The sequence below is a fragment of the Salvelinus alpinus genome, chromosome 9 (genome assembly GCF_045679555.1).
Source record: "Salvelinus alpinus chromosome 9, SLU_Salpinus.1, whole genome shotgun sequence".
Taxonomy (NCBI): Eukaryota; Metazoa; Chordata; class Actinopteri; order Salmoniformes; family Salmonidae; genus Salvelinus; species Salvelinus alpinus.
The window spans coordinates 12,587,936-12,606,891 of record NC_092094.1 but is presented as its reverse complement, the minus strand read 5'-3'; the positions used below and the strand labels follow the sequence as shown (position 1 = coordinate 12,606,891).

Here is an 18,956-nt window from a genome sequence, read left to right as displayed (position 1 = left end):
CATTTTCCTATGCATTGTGGATTAGCCAGCAGCATACCACCCTGCATCCCACTGCTGGCTAATCCACAATGCATAGGAAAATGTAGGCTAACCTCTCAAAACTATTTAGACTGTTTTGATCAGACAGCCTACTACAGAGTACAACTTTCAGTAAAACTGAGCTGGTGCCAAAAAAGCTCATTCCCTTCCTGCTAATAGAGGTGGCCTCTGTCAACAGCTTCTCTGAATAATGGAAAACACAGGTTGAGTCGTAAATGACACACTATTTCCTATATAGTGCACTACTTTTGACCAGAGCCCCCTGGTCAAAGGTAGTACACTATGTATTTAATAGGATTCCATTTGGGATGCATCCCCAGACTGCCGTGGCCTGTGCTTGTCTTAATTAGAGTTGAACCTGACAGCAGACTGTTTTCCAAGAACTTCACTCTTCTCTCCTCTAGACTAACTCATTCCAATTATTCCAAATCGAGTCATCTGTCTCGACTGGAGGAATGGAGGGACCCGGAAGTTTGGGCAAATGCCAGATGGGCTGCTCCATCTTTAGCCCTGTGAACCCATCTAAATTGATATGTGTTGTGTACAGAATGACCATTATTTGGCTACTACTAACAATGGACCAGAAAAAATAATGATAAATAAATAAATAAATAAAAATGGACCAGTGTGTTAGAAATGCCTCGGCTAATTTCTGGTCCCAGTCTGCCCCTGGAAGCATCCGCAGACAGCTGGGGGAACAACCTTGGCCAACTGTGTGGCATGTTCTTGGCTCCTGTTCCATTCAAATGATCAGCTATGGGAGGCATACAACCACCCGCACGCACGCACACACACCCACACCCGTACGCACGCACGCAAACACACCTGCCCGCACACGCTCGCTAGCCTGCCCACCCACCCACCCACCCACACATGCGCACAAGGTGAGCTATTCATGTCTCACTTATTCATATTTCACTCTCACAATGTCTGTGGGGTGTGGAGGTGTAAACCATTTGAAAGGTTAATTATCACAGGAATTCACAGTAATTCCCGGCAATTCACAGCAATCCCCATCAATTCTCAGCAATTCCCAGCAATACCCAGCAATTCCCAGCAATTCCCAATAATTCCCCAGGGAGATTGTCTTGATCCTATTCCAACTGTATCCTCTCTAGCCGGTGTGACTTATTGACTATGCAGACACAGATGTTGATGTTTTCCCCCGCATGTTATTGTAGCTAGAACTTGTGTTTACATTCAATTATGAACAGCTAGACGGTATGTGCTCTGCAGCAATGCTTACTGCCTAGGCTTCCGTTTAATGATTCAGTCTTTCGCAGGGCAGCAGGTAGCCTAGCGGTTAAGAGCATTGGGTGGTTAACCAAATGGTTGCTGGTTCAAATCCCTGAGTTGACAAGATGAAACATCTATTGATGTGCCCTTGAGCAAGGCACTTAACTCTAATTGCTCCTGTAAGTCGCTCTAGATAACACTGTCTACTAAAATGTGAATTGGCACGCGTGTGCAGATGTGAAATGTTTATACTCAATGTCATACCTTGGGCTATCAGTAAGCCTCCCTCTCAAACTTGCTGGATTGATAACGGACCTTTAGCCTTGGGCTGCCTCCCAAAGGGCACCCTATGGGCCATGGTCAAATGTGGTGCACTCTATAGGGAATAGGGTGCCATAGACAAAAACACCATGTCTTCGTCCATCTCTGCTTAATAATTTGTAGTCTTTGCATATAGCTGAGCCAAGGCACTACTCAGGTTCCTAGGCTTAGCTAGTCAATTTCAGAAATAGTCAGTTGTGGAGTCACTCTGCATTACTGAAGACAAAGAGTGATTTAGCATAGAGGAGACTGGACAGTCCTGTATGTGTGTCTCCTCGACACATATGGAGAGCTTATTACTAATGCTCACCAGGGTGGATTGAAGAGCACAGGCCCATCTCCGCTCAACCACACACTCACCCCGCAGACATTTTCCAAGGCTTGAGCACACATGCTGATTGAAACCGAAGTTGCGTTGAACACACAAAGATGAAACTGATTTAGCTAAAGCCAACCATAATCTCACTTTTGGCAGTATAGGAGTTAGGATGAAATTGCTTGGAGGGGACGAGCGAGAGAAAATCCTATTTCAAATGCAGATGTCTGGGTTCAAGCAAATTGAGCAAGAGAGAAAAAACAGAAGCGTTGAGGCGAGGGAGGAGAGGGGATCAGAGGAGAGAGGAAAGGGGGAGGAGAGGAGAGAGAAGAGGGGGATGAGAATAGGAAAAAGGTACAGGTAGAGAGGTACAGGTTGAGAGGTACAGGTTGAGAGGTACAGGTTGAGAGGTACAGGTAGAGAGGTACAAGTAGAGAGGTACAAGTAGAGAGGTACAAGTAGTTAGGTACAGGTAGAGAGGTACAAGTAGAGAGGTACAGGTTGAGAGGTACAGGTAGAGAGGTACAGGTAGAGAGGTACAGGTAGAGAGGTACAGGTAGAGAGGTACAGGTAGAGAGGTACAAGTAGAGAGGTACAGGTAGAGAGGTACAGGTAGAGAGGTACAGGTAGAGAGGTACAGGTAGAGAGGTACAAGTAGGGAGGTACAAGTAGGGAGGTACAGGTAGAGAGGTACAGGTAGAGAGGTACAAGTAGAGAGGTACAGGTAGAGAGGTACAAGTAGGGAGGTACAGGTAGAGAGGTACAGGAAGAGAGGTACAGGAAGAGAGGTACAGGTAGAGAGGTACAGGTAGAGAGGTACAGGTAGAGAGGTACAAGTAGAGAGGTACAGGTAGAGAGGTACAAGTAGGGAGGTACAGGTAGAGAGGTACAGGTAGAGATGTACAGGTAGGGAGGTACAGGTAGGGAGGTACAGGTAGAGAGGTACAGGTAGAGAGGTACAAGTAGAGAGGTACAGGTAGAGAGGCCATGAGAGACCATGGGTGAAGGTACTAGAATAATAAGAAGATACTAGAATAGGTACACTTTCTTCAGCTATTAGTTGCTATGTGTTTTGAGTTTGAGCTACGAGTTTTTAGTTTGAGCAATGAGTTTTGAACTTCAGCCATGAGTTTTGAGTTTGAGCTATGCGTTTTGAGTTTGAGCTTTGAGTTTTATGAGCTATGAGTTTTGACCCATGAGCTATGAGTTTTGAGCTATGAGTTTGAACTAAGAGTTTTATGAGCTATGAGTTTTGACCTATGAGCTTTGAGCTATGCGTTTTGAGTTTTGAGCTATGAGTTTTGACCCATGAGCTATGAGTTTTGACCTATGAGCATACACATTTATTAGCTATACAGTAGGCACTATTACATTATTTTTCTGTTCTCTATGACAACTGGCTTTGTGTTCTGAACTGTCTGTCTGTTCTGGCTCGCAGCCATTCAGCTGCAGTCTAGGACTGGATCCTAAATGGAACCACATGCCTTATGTAGTGCACTATTTAAGGGGGTGCCATTTAGGACGCATTGAGCTCTGAGATCAGATCTAACCTCAACTGTTGGGACAAATTTTGACATCTCTGTTTTTTTAAAATGCAGCCAGACTGATGGAGTGATGCTGATAATGTCTCTTCTCATTCAGGCTGCATTAGCTCAGTGATGTTGCCAGCCAGACCATGCTCATCTAATCCAATACTTACTTAGGCATACTAAGTTTCAGTTTTGCGTTGTTGTTTGTTATTGAGAGAGAGCGAGCAAGAGAAAGTAGAGAGACAGTGTGTGAGAGAGAAAAAAAAGAGAGAGAGGGGGAGAGAGAGAGAAAGAGAGAGTGACAGATAGAAAAAAGGCAGAGGTTACAGAAGATATTGTATTTATACCTTGTGGTATTCACTCAGTTGTCACTAAAGCACGAACATTCTTTGCAGAGTAAATATCAATCAGATGTTCATTTTTTTGTACAGAAAGGCAGCCAGAAGAACAGAATATGAATTCAAATCCAACTGACTGGTGATGTAGATGGAACATGAATTATTATTCTGGCCCTTTAGTCTCTGCTATATAGGATAGTAATTTAATTTATTTCTCTCTCTCTCATTAGACCTTACCAATGCCTTGCATAAAATACCTGTCTTCATAGAGATTGTAACTCTCAGTATTTTACAAATGTATTAGAAAAGTTTCAAATAGCCTAGCATTTATAGAAAATACTCAAAATATTTTTAAAGAAAATACAAATACTTAAATAGGCATGTATTTGAACCCAGGTCTGTTCACTTAATCCATGTGACTGTGAGTATCTCAGACTGCAACATGTGCTTGCCAGGGGCTGTGGGTGGGAGGGTTGATAGAGGGATGTAGATGAGGTTTAGGGTGGTCCAGAACGCGCGGGCACTTATTGGCACACCTCACACACAGCCAAACCACCAACCTATAGCCTAAACTACAACATGCGCATTAGTCAAGGCAATCTGGAATAGCCTACACGTCGGTGCGGTGGCGGCGGGTTTTGCGAAGGCTGCGGCTGCAGCATCATTCTCTAATCTGTTCTGCCCTGTGTCTTGGAGTTTCATGTTCTTCTGCCTTGCAACTTTGACTTATTTATCTTATCACGATCTCATCCTTGTAAAACACGGACTGATTCTGATTATTCTACATGTGGGAGCAGTTCCTGTCGTTTTGCTATTCCGACGCACGAGGGAAGAAGACGGGACAGCTGCCGTTCGATAATGTTTAGTCCGAAAAGATCAGATTTTTGTGACGACACGTTTTGAACCGTCACATTGCTTTTCTATTGTTTTTCACGGACACCTTTTATTTACCCACTATGAATGTATGTGGTAAGAAAGTCGTTTATTGGAATCTTTTGGGTTTATGCATTTTATTTATGTTTAAAATGTGTTTTGTGTGTATTAAGAAGAATAACATGACCGTTATTTGGTCATTTCAAATATGAAAAGTGTTATTGAGGCTATGCCTAGACCATTTGTGTAGGCTAATCATCTTCGAATGAAAGCGTATTCTGTTGCACTGCGGTAAATCACAGATTTCATCGCGCTGTCTGTCGTCAATTGTTCGTTGTCACATCTATCCCTTGCCAGATGTAGCGTTGCCAGAGAAATTACAAGACGCTTTTCTACAGGTGCCGCCAGCCTTTTGTCACGATGAGTGACTGAAAGAAATTCAGACAGGTTTTTGCATTAGTCTGATTTCAATCACTGATTTCCTTAGTTTTTATTCAAGGGGAAAAGAAAATACCAAACATTTACAAAGTAGCATAACATGTTTATTTTGGACACATTTTAGGATTTTAGATGTTGTGTATCTTATATTCTCATCAGAAGAAAGCCACCAGTATTGACGAACAACTGCTAGCTACGTTAATTTGTGTTTTAGATAACAACATTTTTAACTTGAAAGCCATTTTTCTTATCTGTGGAGTATAGATAATATTAGTCGAATAGAGAATACCATACAGTATAAGTATATAGATGTAAAATATAGGCTCAAATGTATCCTTGACATAAACAATTGATTGTATTTTTATCAATTATGTTTTATTGATTGTATTACTGCCACTGGAGATCTGAACATGGTGAAGCTATTTTATATAAATGGTATCTACATAAATATATCCATTATCGAAATTAGAATCTACATTATGGAATCTTAGGTCCTAGGAATCCTATAGTCTTTGATGTAGTATTTAATTGCGTTCTGTAATTTGGGGTTGCCTACAGCTCAAAGTACAGAAATGCTATGGAACAAAAAAAACAATAACAACTAAACATCCAAACTGGGTCTGTTTTATTGTGTTTGACGGTATTATATGAGGGTACGGCCTTTATTACAGTTCAATAAAACAACAGTAATAAAACAAATTGTAAGATCAACAAAGTAACTATCTAGGAAGAAAAAGTATTGGATTCAAAACACTAACTTTTTTGTTTCATAGTGAGACAGCTGTATAAGCTGTTTTGCTGCTTCTTTCTGTCGGTGTTTGTGGATTCTATACAGCATGAGTGTATCCCAATTATTTGGATTTTTTGCTCCACCAGGATCTGAACAGACTGCATCATCTATCTAAATGAATGAATTCAGCCATGCAATGTTCCTGGAAGGCTGTGATTCTGCTAGCCTTAGCGTCCATAGCGATCCAGTACACAGCCATCAGGACGTTCACAGCCAAGCCATTCCAGATGTGTCCAGTGACAATCTCCAACCCTCTGAACTGTGGCATGCTGGGGCAGGATGTGGTGGACTTGTCTTTTGACAAGCGGATCTGTGACGACTTTCTTTACTTCTCCTCCAATGTCTCCAGGAAGACCCATGTTCTCATCCTGGCCACGACCCGCAGCGGCAGCTCCTTTGTGGGTCAGCTGTTTAACCAGCACCAGGATGTGTTTTATCTGTTTGAGCCGCTCTACCACGTCCAGACCACCCTGCTCCCCCGCCTGTCCCACAGCAGGACGGCAGGCGACACCAGGGTGATGCTGGGGGCTAGCAGGGACCTGCTCCGGAGCCTCTACGACTGTGACCTTTACTTCCTGGAGAGCTACATCAAACCCCAGCCGGCCAATCACAGTACAGACAAGCTGTTCCGGAGGGGAGCCAGCAAGGCTCTGTGCTCCCTGCCCGTCTGCGACGCCTTCAGTCCTGGAGAGTTGAACATCGATGAAGGAGAGTGCGTCAAGAGGTGTGGCGGTCTCAACATGACGCTGGCGTCGGACGCTTGCCGGGAGCGGCGCCATGTGGCCATCAAGACGGTGAGGATACCGGAGGTGAGTGACCTCAGGGCTCTGGTGGAGGACCCTAGGCTCAACCTCAAGGTGATCCAGCTGGTTAGGGACCCCCGAGGGATCCTGGCCTCACGCATTGAGACCTTCAGGGACACCTACCGCCTCTGGAGGATCTGGAGGGCCACTGGGAGGAGGCCCTACAACCTGGACCTCACCCAGCTTACCATGGTCTGTGAGGACTTCCTGGGATCTGTAACCACTGGGCTCAGCAAGCCCCCCTGGCTCAAAGGGAGGTATATGCTGGTCAGGTATGAGGACCTGGCCAAGAACCCTCTCCAGAAGACCAAGAAGATCTATGATTACTTGGGTCTGGTCATGGACAAGAACGTAGGAGACTGGATCCAGAACAACACTAGGGGAAGCAATGATCTGTCAGCCAAGCATAAATACGGCACTGTTCGGGACTCAGCGGCCAACGCAGAAAGCTGGAGGCTCAAATTGTCTTATGACATGGTTGATTACACACAGACTGTGTGTCAGCAAGTTCTACAGGAGCTGGGTTATAAGACTGTCAGTTCGCCCGAGGAGCTGAAAAATCTGTCTCTCACTCTCATCGAGGACAAAACTTTTGTACCTTTTTTGTAGAAAAGCAAGGGCCAATCACAACGCACAACTATTTTTGTTATATTTACATTGTTGCCTTCATTTCCTCTCAGATTTGCACTAAACCTCAGAAACCTTGACGACTCCTGTGGTAAGATTTAAGACATTCAGAACAGCACAAGAAACATCATTTGGGAATGCTGTTTTAGAGATTTTAGTATCAATGTTTTATCGATACTGAAGGGACACTAATGTCAGGTTAATTGACATGAACAACCTACAGTGAAGCACCATCCTACTTAAGATCCCTGAATGCTGACAGTTGCATTGACAAAAGTGAATGTTAATATTTGTACATCAAGAAAACTGGACCTACTGTACAATGTTGTTAGGGAATGTACCTAATCATACCCATAACTGATACATGCTGAGGTGTAGGCCTATGACAAAACCATGCAATATACATTTGAATGTTGCAGTCAATTTAAATGGTGTTGTTTAAATGTTACAGAGGGTAAGAATTAAGGAGTGGCGCTTTAATCGTGTTGATATAGTTTAACTGAGGGTTGTCAAATCCACCCTCACCAAAGGGTAATGAGTGCCGGACAACAGTGATTTTACAGAGGCTTCATCCCAAATGGCACCCTATTCCCTATCTAGTGCACTACTTTTGATCAGGTTCCATTGGGATTTGGTCAAAAGTAGTGCACTGTGTAGGGAATAGGGTGCCATTGCAGACGCAAACATAGTTTACCCTGATCATCCAAGTGACAGCGAGGTGTTGGAAATGTTTAGTTCGACTTCCCGGCCAACTACTGACGATGTGGAGCAGGCAAGCAATCGGAGACAGCTGCAGTAGCTGATTAGTCTTATACAGGTAAGCTAGCTCTGGTCTTCACAACAGTATCAGGGTAGTGGAGTTTTCAATCTCTGGAAGGAATAGAATTGAATTGAATAGAATACAGTAGAATACAGAAACTGACCATTATGCTGTCACAATAAGTGAGGAAGGCCTTTGTTATTATCTATTTATTTATTTATTTTGAGTTATTACTTTACAAACATGTACTAAAATAACTTACATGAAACAGTGACAGGCTGGGAAATGACCTTACCCAATCCCCTTGGAATCCTCTGAAATATTGAGGGGGTGATGTTCATAAAGTTGAGTTCTTTACTCGTCAAAGACACTGTTTTAAAACATATTTTCCTTTATTATTTTCCCCTAACCCTACCGTCCCTCCCCTTATTGGAGTAAATGAATGGACAACAACACTTAGGCTTCTACTTCTCGCTTATACATACTATATACATCTTACAGACACAGTATATTACAATAGTTATCTATTGTTTGTTTTTTGTCCCATCCTTCAGCTACCCTCAACCCCTCCCATCTATCTCTGAACACCATCCAGTTTTGATTTCTATTTGCCATATATTTTTCAACTGTGCTGTTTCACAAAAGTTCTGAACCTATATACACCAACTTTCAAAAGTTTGGGGTCACTTAGAAATGCCCTTGTTTTTGAAAGAAAAGCAATTTTTTTGTCCATTAAAATAACATAAAATTGATCAGAAATACAGTGTAGACATTGTTAATGTTGTAAATGACTATTGTAGCTGGAAACGGCTGATTTTTAAAGGAATATCTACATAGGCGTACAGAGGCCCATTATCAGCAACCATCACTCCTGTGTTCCAATGGCACGTTGTGTTGGCTAATTCAAGTTTATCATTTCAAAAGACTAATTGATCATTAGAAAACCCTTTTGCAATTATGTTAGCACACGCTCTAATGTACTTGTCCTCTTGCTCAGTTGTGCATCGGGGCCTCCCACTCCTCTTTCTATTCAAAAACAAGGAGTGATGGTTGGAGTGATGGTTGTTGATAATGGGCCTCTGTACGCCTATGTAGATATTCCATTCAAAATCTGTTATGCAGATGAATGAGGACCCAAAAGCGACGTAATAGTAACAGAGTCTTTATTCCAGTATAAAACAAATAATGATACTCCTGGATATAAATCAATGGAAATCCAAAACAGGAAACTGAAATCCTCTCGTCAATAGAGAGGAACGACTGGAGACGCGACCACAGACTGCAGGTCGCTTCAGGAAGGCACAGGCCGTAGCTGACATAGACACCTGCTCACACGCAGCATCTGAAGAAGGTAAAAGAACACGACAGGGCGGAACAAGACACAGGAACTGCAAACATCAAACAAGAATCCGACAAGGACAGGAGCGGAAAACAGAGGGAGAAATAGGGACTCTAATCAGAGGGCAAAATAGGGGACAGGTGTGAAAGAGTAAATGAGGTCGTAGGGAGAATGAGAAACAGCTGGGAGCATGAACGGAACGATAGAGAGAGAGAAAGAGAAAGAACCTAATAAGACCAGCAGAGGGAAGCACAGGGACAAGACATGATCAAAGACAAAACATGACAGTACCCCCCCACTCACCGAGCGCCTCCTGGCGCACTCGAGGAGGAACCCTGGCGGCAACGAAGGAAATCATCGATCAACGAACGGTCCAGCACGTCCCGAGATGGAACCCAACTCCTCTCCTCAGGACCGTAACCCTCCCAATCCACTAAGTACTGGTGACCACGTCCCCGAGAACGCATGTCCATGATCTTCCGTACCTTGTAAATAGGAGCGCCCTCGACAAGGACGGGGGGGGGGGGAGGGAAGACGAACGGGGGCGCGAAGAAAAGGCTTGACACAGGAGACATGGAAGACAGGGTGGACGCGACGAAGATGTTGCGGAAGAAGCAGTCGCACAGCGACAGGATTGACGACCTGAGAGACACGGAACGGACCAATGAACCGCGGAGTCAACTTGCGAGAAGCTGTCGTAAGGGGAAGGTTACGAGTGGAAAGCCACACTCTCTGACCGCGACAATACCTAGGACTCTTAATCCTACGCTTATTGGCGGCTCTCACAGTCTGCGCCCTGTAACGGCAAAGTGCAGACCTGACCCTCCTCCAGGTGCGCTCACAACGTTGGACAAAAGCCTGAGCGGAGGGAACGCTGGACTCGGCGAGCTGGGACGAAAACAGAGGAGGCTGGTAGCCAAGACTACTCTGAAACGGGGACAGCCCGGTAGCAGACGAAGGAAGCGAGTTGTGAGCGTACTCAGCCCAGGGGAGCTGTTCTGCCCAAGACGCAGGGTTTCGAAACGAAAGGCTGCGTAAAATGCGACCAATCGACTGATTGGCCCTTTCTGCTTGACCGTTAGACTGGGGATGAAACCCGGAAGAGAGACTGACGGAAGCACCAATCAAACGACAGAACTCCCTCCAAAACTGTGACGTGAATTGCGGACCTCTGTCTGAAACGGCGTCTAACGGGAGGCCATGAATTCTGAACACATTCTCAATGATGATTTGTGCCGTCTCCTTAGCGGAAGGAAGCTTAGCGAGGGGAATGAAATGTGCCGCCTTAGAGAACCTATCGATAACCGTAAGAATCACAGTCTTCCCCGCAGACGAAGGCAGACCGGTAATAAAGTCTAAGGCGATGTGAGACCATGGTCGAGAAGGAATGGGAAGCGGTCTGAGACGACCGGCAGGAGGAGAGTTACCTGACTTAGTCTGCGCGCAGTCCGAACAAGCAGCCACGAAACGACGCGTGTCCCGCTCCTGAGTAGGCCACCAAAACCGCTGGCGAATAGAAGCAAGCGTACCCCGAACGCCGGGGTGGCCAGCTAACTTGGCAGAGTGAGCCCACTGAAGAACAGCCAGACGAGTAGAGACAGGAACGAACAGAAGGTTACTAGGACAAGCGCGCGGCGACGCAGTGTGAGTGAGTGCTTGCTTTACCTGTCTCTCAATTCCCCAGACAGTCAACCCGACAACACGCCCTTCAGGGAGAATCCCCTCGGGGTCGGTAGAAGCCACAGAAGAACTAAAGAGACGGGATAAGGCATCAGGCTTGGTGTTCTTATTTCCCGGACGATAGGAAATCACGAACTCGAAACGAGCGAAAAACAACGCCCAACGAGCTTGACGTGCATTAAGTCGTTTGGCCGAACGGATGTACTCAAGGTTCTTATGGTCAGTCCAAACGACAAAAGGGACGGTCGCCCCCTCCAACCACTGTCGCCATTCGCCTATGGCTAAGCGGATGGCGAGCAGTTCGCGGTTACCCACATCATAGTTGCGTTCCGATGGCGACAGGCGATGAGAAAAGTAAGCGCAAGGATGGACCTTATCGTCAGACTGGAAGCGCTGAGACAGAATGGCTCCCACGCCCACCTCTGAAGCGTCAACCTCGACAATGAATTGTTTAGTGACGTCAGGAGTAACAAGGATAGGAGCGGATGTAAAACGCTTCTTGAGGAGATCAAAAGCTCCCTGGGCGGAACCGGACCACTTAAAGCAAGTCTTGACAGAAGTCAGAGCGGTGAGAGGGGCAGCCACTTGACCGAAATTACGAATGAAACGCCGATAGAAATTAGCGAAACCGAGAAAACGCTGCAACTCGACACGTGACTTAGGGACGGGCCAATCGCTGACAGTCTGGACCTTAGCGGGATCCATCTGAATGCCTTCAGCGGAAATAACAGAACCGAGAAAAGTGACAGAGGAGACATGAAAGGCGCACTTCTCAGCCTTCACGTAGAGACAATTCTCTAAAAGGCGCTGGAGTACACGTCGAACGTGCTGAACATGAATCTCGAGTGACGGTGAAAAAAATCAGGATATCGTCAAGGTAAACGAAAACAAAAATGTTCAGCATGTCTCTCAGTACATCATTAACTAATGCCTGAAAGACAGCTGGAGCATTAGCGAGACCGAACGGCAGAACCCGGTATTCAAAATGCCCTAACGGAGTGTTAAACGCCGTTTTCCACTCGTCCCCCTCTCTGATGCGTACGAGATGGTAAGCGTTACGAAGGTCCAACTTAGTAAAGCACCTGGCTCCCTGCAAAATCTCGAAGGCTGACGACATAAGGGGAAGCGGATAACGATTCTTAACCGTTATGTCATTCAGCCCTCGATAATCCACGCAGGGGCGCAGAGTACCGTCCTTCTTCTTAACAAAGAAAAATCCCGCTCCGGCGGGAGAGGAAGAAGGCACCACGGTACCGGCGTCGAGAGAAACAGACAGATAATCCTCGAGAGCCTTACGTTCGGGAGCCGACAGAGAGTATAGTCTACCCCGAGGGGGAGTGGTCCCCGGAAGGAGATCAATACAACAATCATACGACCGGTGAGGAGGAAGGGAGCTGGCTCTGGACCGACTGAAGACCGTGCGCAGATCATGATATTCCTCCGGCACTCCTGTCAAATCACCAGGTTCCTCCTGAGTAGAGGGGACAGAAGACACAGGAGGGATAGCAGACATTAAACACTTCACATGACAAGAAACGTTCCAGGATAGAATAGAATTACTAGACCAATTAATAGAAGGATTATGACATACTAGCCAGGGATGACCCAAAACAACAGGTGTAAAAGGTGAACGAAAAATCAAAAAGGAAATGGTCTCACTGTGGTTACCAGATACTGTGAGGGTTAAAGGTAGTGTCTCACATCTGATACTGGGGAGAGGACTACCATCTAAGGCGAACATGGGCGTGGGCTTCCCTAACTGTCTGAGAGGAATGTCATGTTTCCGAGCCCATGCTTCGTCCATAAAACAACCCTCAGCCCCTGAGTCTATCAAGGCACTGCAGGAAGCAGCCGAACCGGTCCAGCGTAGATGGACCGACAAGGTAGTACAGGATCTTGATGGAGAGACCTGAGTAGTAGCGCTCACCAGTAGCCCTCCGCTTACTGATGAGCTCTGGCTTTTACTGGACATGACATGACAAAATGTCCAGCAGAACCGCAATAGAGGCAAAGGCGGTTGGTGATTCTCCGTTCCCTCTCCTTAGTCGAGATGCGAATACCTCCCAGCTGCATGGGCTCAGTCTCTGAGCCGGTGGGAGGAGATGGTTGAGATGCGGAGAGGGGAAGCACCGTTAACGCGAGCTCTCTTCCACGAGCTCGATGACGAAGATCTATCCGTCGTTCTATGCGGATGGCGAGTGCAATCAAAGAGTCCACGCTGGAAGGAACCTCCCGGGAGAGAATCTCATCCTTAACCTCAGCGTGAAGTCCCTCCAGAAAACGAGCGAGCAACGCCGGCTCGTTCCAGTCACTGGAGGCAGCAAGAGTGCGAAACTCTATAGAGTAATCCGTTATGGATCGATCACCTTGACATAGGGAAGCCAGGGCCCTGGAAGCCTCCTTCCCAAAAACTGAACGATCAAAAACCCGTATCATCTCCTCTTTAAAGTTCTGATAATCGTTAGAACACTCAGCCCTTGCCTCCCAGATAGCTGTGCCCCACTCCCGAGCCCGACCAGTAAGGAGTGATATGACGTAAGCGATCCGAGCTCTCTCTCTTGAGTACGTGTTGGGCTGGAGAGAGAACACAATATCACACTGGGTGAGAAAGGAGCGACACTCAGTGGGCTGCCCAGAGTAACATGGTGGGTTATTAACCCTAGGTTCCGGAGACTCGGAAGACCAGGAAGTAGCTGGTGGCACGAGACGAAGACTCTGAAACTGTCCAGAGAGATCGGAGACCTGAGCGGCCAGGGTCTCAACGGCATGACGAGCAGCAAACAATTCCTGCTCGTGTCTGCCGAGCATAGCTCCCTGGAACTCGACGGCAGTGTTGAGAGAATCCGTAGTCGCTGGGTCCATTCTTGGTCGGATTCTTCTGTTATGCAGATGAATGAGGACCCAAAAGCGACGTAATAGTAACAGAGTCTTTATTCCAGTATAAAACAAATAATGATACTCCTGGATATAAATCAATGGAAATCCAAAACAGGAAACTGAAATCCTCTCGTCAATAGAGAGGAACGACTGGAGACGCGACCACAGACTGCAGGTCGCTTCAGGAAGGCACAGGCCGTAGCTGACATAGACACCTGCTCACACGCAGCATCTGAAGAAGGTAAAAGAACACGACAGGGCGGAACAAGACACAGGAACTGCAAACATCAAACAAGAATCCGACAAGGACAGGAGCGGAAAACAGAGGGAGAAATAGGGACTCTAATCAGAGGGCAAAATAGGGGACAGGTGTGAAAGAGTAAATGAGGTCGTAGGGAGAATGAGAAACAGCTGGGAGCATGAACGGAACGATAGAGAGAGAGAAAGAGAAAGAACCTAATAAGACCAGCAGAGGGAAGCACAGGGACAAGACATGATCAAAGACAAAACATGACAAAATCAGCCATTTCCAGCTACAATAGTCATTTACAACATTAACAATGTCTACACTGTATTTCTGATCAATTTCATGTTATTTTAATGGACAAAAAAATTGCTTTTCTTTCAAAAACAAGGGCATTTCTAAGTGACCCCAAACTTTTGAACGGTAGCGTACATTTTACGGACACAGTATATTTTACATTAGTTATCTTGTTGTTATTAGTCCCACCCTTCAGCTCCACTCAACCCCTCCCATCTATCTCTTAACACCATCCAGTTTTCATTTCTAGCTGCCATATATTTTCCCACTGGGCTGTGATGTTTCACAAAAGTTCTGAACTTTTCTATTCTCATAGTTTCTACAGATTGTAAATTAAAGCTACATTTTTTGGCCAAGAGTATTATTATATTATTGATCGATTGACTATGACTTTTTAAATCACCCAGCAGTGCTCTTTGCAGATTTAGCTCCAGGTAAATGTTGCAATTCTTCAGCCATTCCTGAACCTGCAACCAAAGCTACATATGGACAGTACCAAAACAAATTATCTAATGATTCTGTCTCTTCACAGCAAAATCTGCAGAGCTGGGATGGTTGTATCCCCATATATATAACATTCTGTTGGTTGCAATAATTTTGTATAATCATTTAAATGAAAAAAGTTTTGAATCCAGCCTCGTTTTGTGTATCAGTTCATAAACCATGTGCCATGGAATTGGTACATAGAAAATCTCTTCCCAACTATTTTGCAATCTACACGGCACAGCTGTCTTTTTTCTTTTTCTTTAAATTAAAGTGGTATGTGTTTTTTATTCATCACAATTTTCTATAACCAATTTTGGTCTTTAATGCAGGGCCGACAGACGAGTTCTTTACGTTCTCCCCCTTCCATTTTTGCGGTAATGCTACAATTAGTTAGTTGTAATTTTGGATAGAGCAGACAATCCCATTTGTTTTTGTTAACTGCATGTGTGACATAACTCCACCAGTCCTATTTATGATATAATTTACAAAGATTATACCATTTTTATTTTATTATCAATTAGTATATTTGGGTTTACCCATAATATTTGTGGTAATATTTGTTCTGTCTTTTCTGGTGGATTAAAGTGAAATTGCAACCAACTTTCTATGGCTTGTTTTAAAAATAGCAATATTTTGGAGTTGATTTCATTAAAAAAATGAAAGTGAGCGGTTGTAATCTGAATAAAGGGAAAAAGGCCATTCTTGAACATGGGGACAGACATGATTAATAATCTGCTAGAGAACCAGTTCGGATTTAAGTATAACATTTGTATGACTGAAGCCTTTAGTGAGAGGTCCAATGTTTTAATAGTTAATCATTTCTGCCCTCCGAATTCATATTAATTATATAACTAAGCCAGTTTAATTTTGTCTGACTTGCCTTTCCAAATAAAATGTTATATTTTTTGCTCGTACAATTAAAAAAACTAGTCGCTAGGTGTAGGCAAGGCCATGAGCAAATAGGTCAACTGTGACATGAATAAAGAGTTTATCAGGGAGATTTTTTCACAAATAGACAGATATTTTCAAAGATCTTATCTATTTTTGATAACTTTCTATGAAAATGTATTGTTGTGAGATCATTTATTTATTTGGGGATATGAATACTGAGCAGGGGAACAACTTCCACTGGGGATGGGTACATGTCCCCCCACATTCTGAAATTGCATTTTTGTCGCCCCCAGTTTTATCATTGGAATGTGATACAAAGCAGACATGTCTCTAATTATCTGTGTATATTCCTGCCAAAACACCAAAACCCACTCCTCAAGATGACTAAGAGGCAGAGAGAGAGAGAGAGGCAGAGAAAGAGACAGCAGAGAGAGAGAGAGGGAGAGAGAGAGGGGGGAGACAGAGAAAGAGACAGGTAGAGAGAGAGAGAGAGAGGCAGGGAGAGAGAGAGAGAGAGAGAGAGGCGGAGAGAGAGAGAGAGAGAGAGAGAGAGGGTGAGAGAGAGAGGCAGAGAGGCAGAGAGAGAGAGAGGCAGAGAGAGGGGGAGAGCGAGAGAGGCAGAGAGAGAGAGGAGGAGAGGGAGAGAGGGAGAGAGACAGCGAGGGGGAGAGGGAGGGAGAGAGCGACAGAGAGAGGGAGAGAGAGGGGGAGAGGTAGAAAGAGAGGGAGAGTGAGCAGCAGAGCGAGGGAGGGGGAAAGGGAGAGACAGCGAGGGGGAGAGGGAGGGAGAGAGCGACAAAGAGAGGGTGAGAGCGAGAGAGAGGGGGAGAGAGGGAGAAAGAGAGGGAGCGAGAGCAGCAGAGCGAGGGAGGGAGAGCGAGTGAGAGAGAGGGAGAGAGCGAGAGAACTGTACTACAATATGAATGGAGGAGAACAATCTGTTCTCACAATGATTTTATTGCAGTTCTTTGTAGGTTGGCAGAGGTACAGTTGTTAGGTACAGGAGTACAGTTCTGTTCTTAGTTTTGTGTCACTGTTAGACTCCTGAGGATAACGAGATGCCCAAAAGGAGCTTATCATACCTAGCTGGTACAGAAGTCATTGTCAAGAACGTCTGATACTTCAACAAAAGCTAAGTATAGAGTAGCACTGGTCTTTTATAAACTGAACACTGATCTCAAACCAAGGTTTACTTACACTTCCCTTATTTAAAATAACCAATCAGCAATCAGGATTAGACCCACCCATTTTATAAATTGGCATAATTGACACCTATAGGGATACAGTGTCACCTTATGCAATGCTTCTGCACTGATAAGACCTATCAAGTCAACGTGATTGGCTGTGAGGGGGCGACAGCAAGCATTGAATACTGTGGTTCTGTATGCATATCTGCAAGATCCGATTATGCCCATTTCATGTTGTCCATTACACGGGATATCTCGTAACGAGTACGTCACCACGGACAGGAACGGAGACCATGTCAGTAAGAGACACAGCTGCTAGACGAGGGCTGGCAGTAACACCAGGAGATCCAACTCCACCTGTCGTCTGGCTGACGTGGTGATTTGGTACAGTGCACAGCACAACACAGGAGAGAGGAGAGAGATGCTGGAGGAATTCACATTCAGGTAGAGTCCCAAATGACACCCTATTCCCTTTAGAGCGCCCTATTTTTGACCAGAGCCCATGGGGCCTCTGTATAGGTAATAGGGCGCCATAGGTAATAGGGTGCCATAGGCAATATGGTCTCTGCATAGGTAATAGTGCGCTATAGGTAATAGGGCCTCTGTATAGGTAATAGGATGCCATAGGTGATAGGGTGCCATAGGTAATAGGCCCTCTGTATAGGTAATAGGGCGCCATCTGGGTTTCATCCTCAGTGATAGAAGGTGTGGTGCTGACTGTGTTGCAATGTGTCACTGAACAGATTATAGAGGCATGACCGAAGCTAAAGTCAACCACACATCCACAGCCGGATGGAATAGAAACTGGAAAGTACATTATTTCACACCATTGGAGTAGTTGAAAACAACCCACCCTGAACCTCTATTCTCATCTCATCTCCTCTACTATCACTCTTCTTAGTACACAGCAGACAGCCACCACAAGAGACAGCCACCACAAGAGACAGCCACCACAGGAGACAGCCACCACAGGAGACAGCCACCACAGGAGACAGCCACCACAGGAGACAGACACCACAGCAGACAGCCACCACAGGAGACAGACACCACAGGAGACAGCCACCACAGGAGACAGACAGCACAGCAGACAGCCACCACAGGAGACAGACAGCACAGGAGACAGACAGCACAGGAGACAGACAGCACAGGAGACAGACAGCACAGGAGACAGCCACCACAGAAGACAGCCACCACAGGAGACAGACAGCACAGGAGACAGACAGCACAGGAGACAGACAGCACAGGAGACAGACAGCACAGGAGACAGCCACCACAGAAGACAGCCACCACAGGAGACAGCCACCACAGCAGACAGCCACCACAGCAGACAGCCACCACAGCAGACAGCCACCACAGCAGATAGATACCCCACCACAGCAGACAGACTCCACAGGAGACAAACACCACAGGAGACAGCCACCACAGCAGACAGACACCACAGCAGACAGACTCCACAGGAGACAAACACCACAGGAGACAGCCACCACAGGAGACAGCCACCCCACCACAGCAGAGAGAAACCCTACGACAGCAGACAGACACCCCACCACAGCAGACAGACAGCCACCACAGCAGACAGACAGCACAGCAGACAGACAGACAGCACAGCAGACAGACGCCACGGGAAACGGACTCCACGGGAGACGGACGCCACGGGAGACGGACGCCACGGGAGACGGACACCAGAGCAGACAGACAGACACCAGAGCAGACAGACAGCAACCACAGCAGACAGACAGCAACTAACAGCAGACAGACAGACACCACAGCAGACAGACAGCAACCACAGCAGACAGACAGCAATCACAGAAGACAGACAGCAACCACAACATACTGCCACCAGAGCAGACTGCCACCACTGGAGAAAGCCACAACAGGAGACATC

At 45.8% G+C, this 18,956-nt stretch overlaps 1 protein-coding gene across 2 annotated transcripts; it reads left to right on the top strand.

Annotated features, from left to right (window-relative positions):
* Positions 1-4,285: 4,285 nt before the first annotated feature.
* Positions 4,286-8,835, top strand: LOC139584325 (carbohydrate sulfotransferase 1-like). Of its 2 annotated transcripts, none has more exons than XM_071416023.1 (2): positions 4,286-4,741; positions 5,967-8,835. In XM_071416023.1, the coding sequence occupies exon 2, from the start codon at positions 6,000-6,002 to the stop codon at positions 7,290-7,292; it is 1,293 nt and encodes a 430-aa protein (XP_071272124.1). In that variant the 5' UTR covers positions 4,286-4,741; positions 5,967-5,999; the 3' UTR covers positions 7,293-8,835. The 2 variants fall into 2 exon arrangements, with proteins under 2 accessions (XP_071272124.1, XP_071272123.1); XM_071416022.1 differs by having other exon boundaries at positions 4,286-4,748.
* The last annotated feature ends 10,121 nt before the right edge of the window (positions 8,836-18,956 follow it).